Here is a 4,301-nt window from a genome sequence, read left to right as displayed (position 1 = left end):
TTCTTTCTCAAAAGAGACAAGTGATTGGCATGGGAAACACCATCTTAACTGAGGATTTTCACACTGAATCACCAAACGGTGACGCGTCAACTCGAAGTGCCGCACAACATGACTCTGAGATCCAGTCGGCAAACCAACATCTCCACAGACGTAATAGCCACATTCCAAGCAAACCCAAATAGCCTTTCTAGCAGAAAAACAAAACCCGTAGTTTCCACTCATGCTCCACTTACTTCCTCCTCCCTTCACGTGCAATCCTTGGTTACATTCTCCACACTTAATTTGTTGAGAAGATTCAATCGTTTTCAACAGCTTATCCAAATCAACATATCTATCACAATGGAGACAAGATCTTTTTTCCGTCATTGTCCCAACAACCTCCTCAGTTATCTCCACGCTTTGCTTAGTTACCTTCTGGGCGAAGGTTGAAGGCCGTCTCCAATTTGGAGGCTTTTGACCCTTCTTTGACTTCATTCCCATATGTCAAAAACTGCGTAAACACCACTATATACAAAACTATGTTAGCTTTAACCATATAAATCAAAATCACAGCTTAGCAAATAAAACAATGAAGAAGCATTAAATGAAGCCAAACAGAGAGATAAACAGATAAAGTTCGAAACTTTAACCAGAACACAGATATAGACAAATCAAAAAAAAAAAAAGAAACTCATCCCTCAATTAAATTTACACCAAAAGCATATATATATAGTAGTAGAAAACGAGAAAACTAACAGGATCAAACACAACCAATAACCAAAGTCTCTACACTTACGAAAATCAAACAAACACAAGTAAATCACAGGATTCTTACACATTACAAAAAAAAGGTTCGAACTTTTTACGAAATATACACAATATTTGCTTCATATCTCAAAACTATCTCACAAAGACCCCAAAATCCAGAGTTTTTAAAAATCTTCTTCCATGGGTCTAAACAAACTAAAAAAGTTGAGATTTTTATTAATCTAAGAGAAATCGAAACACTAAAGACTTGTAGTCAAGTAGACATTACACGCAAAAAACAGATGCTTCTTCTTGAAACAAGGCTAACGCTATTCCAAAGCAGAATCCAGATACCCTTAAACCCACAAAGTAGAAGATTGAAAGAGGTTCCAGGGGAGAATAAGGACGTAAGACAGAAACAACGATGCACAAGAGAGATTAGAGCAAAAGAGAAAGCTCAAAAGGGTTTGTAACAAGTTCGTTTTTTTTGGCCAACGTTGCGAAGGGGACAGAGTCGAGGGAGTATATTTATATTCCGAATCTTACTCGGACAAAGACAAAGGGAGACGAAGCGAGACCCAATATTCACAAGGGGATAGGGACATGAACTAACCAAAAAATAATAATTATCATCAGTAATTAAAAAATTTAGAGTAGAAAATTACCAAAGTTAAAAAAAAAAAAAATTGTTAGTATTTATGAGATGTAATTATTAGTTTATAGTGTTAAAAAAAATACTAATATTTACTTATAAAAAAGGAAATCAAATTTACTTCATAAAAACTAAAAGGAAAAGAATCTATATATACATATACAGTTGTAAGAAGATGAGAATGTTTACATATATTATATAGATATAAAATAAATTTTCAAAACTTTAACACTAAGAATGATGAACATTTAAGGGTGAAGTTATCAGATTACTATATGGGAGGATTATATATGAAAGAATTACTCAGATGTACTCCAAAAGTTGGTTTAGTTTTGATATGTATAAATTTTCTAAAAATTGCTCAGATATTTAGTGCTCTGGGTGTAATTACAATTTATCCATTAGATTTATTTTTTCAATTTTGATTAGAAAAAAAAATACACATCATCTTCCATAATCCATGTCACTAGACAGTTTTTTTTTACAGAATCCCATCGACAGTTTCTTCTTTATATCAAAAGATAGGAAAACTGAAAAGTTTTTACTGTTCACAACCGGAAAAAAAACTCTATCTCTCTCTCGCTTGTCACCGAACCCTAATTCCGCCGGCGATACTCTGTCTTTCTCTAATCTCTCGACGTCATCTCTCGACGTCATCTCTCGCCGTCATCTCTCGTCGTCCTCGCTCGATATCCTCTCTCGCTCTCACTTTCTCTTCGTCATCGATGTCTTGTTCGTTTCCGTCTAAGCCGCCCTCGTTTTCGAGTTTCGGTATGTGACGACTGAGTTATAGTATTAACGGGAAAATGAAAAGTCTCGTTGATTCATATGACGGCTGAGTTATAATGCTTTGTGGCTGAGTTATCACAAGAAATAATCTGAAAGCAAATGGCTCATTTATACGACTTGACAGCTGAGTTATAGTATTTACGGAAAAACGAAAGCTCTTGTCGATTCATATGACGGCTGAGTTATAATGCTTTGTGGCTGAGTTATAACAAGAAATAATCTAAAAGCGGAAAACGAAAGGTCTCGTCGATTAATATGACAACTGAGTTATAATGCTTAACAGCTGAGTTATTACACAAAATAAAACAAATGTATTACAACAATACTACATCTGACAAGTTTTCACATTGTGTCCAACTTGTTTACATCGCGAACATGAGTGTTGCTTAAATACATATCTGTGTTTCTTTACCCAATTACCTAAAACAACAATTAGCGGAACTGGATCCATGAAATAAAATGAAGAAGAATGAGAAAATTAATAAGAATGAGTGTAATTAAGAAGTTAAGAACGAGGAGAAAAACAAGAGGAAGAACAAGGTGAAGAACACTTTTTAACCAGTTAAAGAACAAGAGTCGAAGGAACGACGTTTGATATTTCCGGAGAAGATGATGACATGGAATGCTGATATGGATTATGCGTCCAAAATGACAAGTCAGCCACCAAATGAACATGTAAATCAGCCTAATTAAATCAACCATCAAACAAGATTATAACTCAGCCGTACCATGAATACTATTACAGTAATTAAAAAACAAAAAAATGGCTGCCAAATTCAGCAGCTTAATCAACTGAAAATTTGTAACTCAGCCATATCGTTTAGTAAGTTAGTCGTAACTTAATGATATTCTAGTAATTAATCTTTTGCTACTAAGTCAATCGTAAAATGGTCAAGTTGTCTGATAAGTCAGCCGTAACGACATCTCATAAGTCAACCGTTGTTCATAACTCAGCCAGCCGGAAAAAGTTAATTCAGCCGTGTCGTAGTGATAACTCAGCCAAAATTTTGACAACTCAACCATCGGGTGAAAACTCAGCCGTAAGACCGACTGAGTTATAGCATAACTCAACCAGATTTTATTAAATCAGCCGTAACGCTTGGCTGAGTTATGCTCTAAGTCAGCCGTCCACTCTTACTCAAATGTTTTTTCCATAAATCAGCCCCAACATACCATAACTCAGCCGTTATTACCTTTGTAACGTTTATGGCTGAATTATTTAATACACATCAACGATTTCTGACATGGCGTCTGACATGGTAATGACATTTTTATAATTACGTTTTTTTCCTGTAACATAAAACAAAGGCACGCTGGGTATTTTAAAAATACCCGATATATCCTAATAATAAAAAAAGATTTCTGACATGGGGTTTGAGTAAATTTCTCATTATATATTCACAAATCACAAGATGACATAAATGATGCAAGAGTAAAATCATAAACAAGTGGAATGTCATTTTAGAAAAGTAAGTATATTTTTTTTTCGGTCAATAAGCAATAATACTATATAAAATAGAATTTATTGCGTCGTTTTTCAAATAAACTTCCATCGCTCATTTCATATACTCTACATTTAAATGATGAATTATTGGAACTTGGAAAGATTAAAAAACTAACTTTGACATTTTTTTTTGTTAATTTGTGTCATCATTTTGTTGTTAGTTTTTTTAACAAATAGTATCTAATATATGTTACTCTTTAAACTAACAACAATAACTACAATTGCAAATTCAAAATTTCTCGTTGGAACTGCATAACTAAGGAACCCGCCAGAACAAATAACCATATTTAGCAAACCCCATCAACTATTTATATAAAGCACCAAATTCGAATTCTAAAGAGAATTGATAAATAATAAAAATTAAGTGAAATCCATTTAGTTTACTTTGTTCTTTTTTATAAGATACATTAGTTATGTTGAAGAAAATATCGGTTTTGTACCTTGTTCTACTAATTATTTTTTCTTTTGAGGCGGTTACAATCAAAATGGAGATAATTATATCAAATGATGCTATGCGTGTAAATCATGCATGGGGATGTTCTCCAAAATATCCTCAGTTTTGCCAGAAAACTAAGGTAAATCCATATACGATACCAATCTCAAAGAACATTGAAGCTTCACAGGGTTGAA

At 33.6% G+C, this 4,301-nt stretch overlaps 1 protein-coding gene across 1 annotated transcript in view; it reads right to left on the bottom strand.

The window, feature by feature from the left end:
* Positions 1–480, bottom strand: part of LOC104704250 (ubiquitin carboxyl-terminal hydrolase 1-like) — a 3,801-nt gene extending 3,321 nt beyond the window's left edge. The window contains 1 exon segment of the mRNA XM_010420367.2: positions 206–480. Within this exon segment, the coding sequence (XP_010418669.1) occupies positions 206–480 (275 nt within the window).

This window comes from Camelina sativa, chromosome 7, assembly GCF_000633955.1.
Source record: "Camelina sativa cultivar DH55 chromosome 7, Cs, whole genome shotgun sequence".
NCBI lineage: Eukaryota > Viridiplantae > Streptophyta > Magnoliopsida > Brassicales > Brassicaceae > Camelina > Camelina sativa.
The sequence above is the reverse complement of the archived record's forward strand: the minus strand, read 5'-3'. Positions and strand labels throughout refer to the sequence as shown.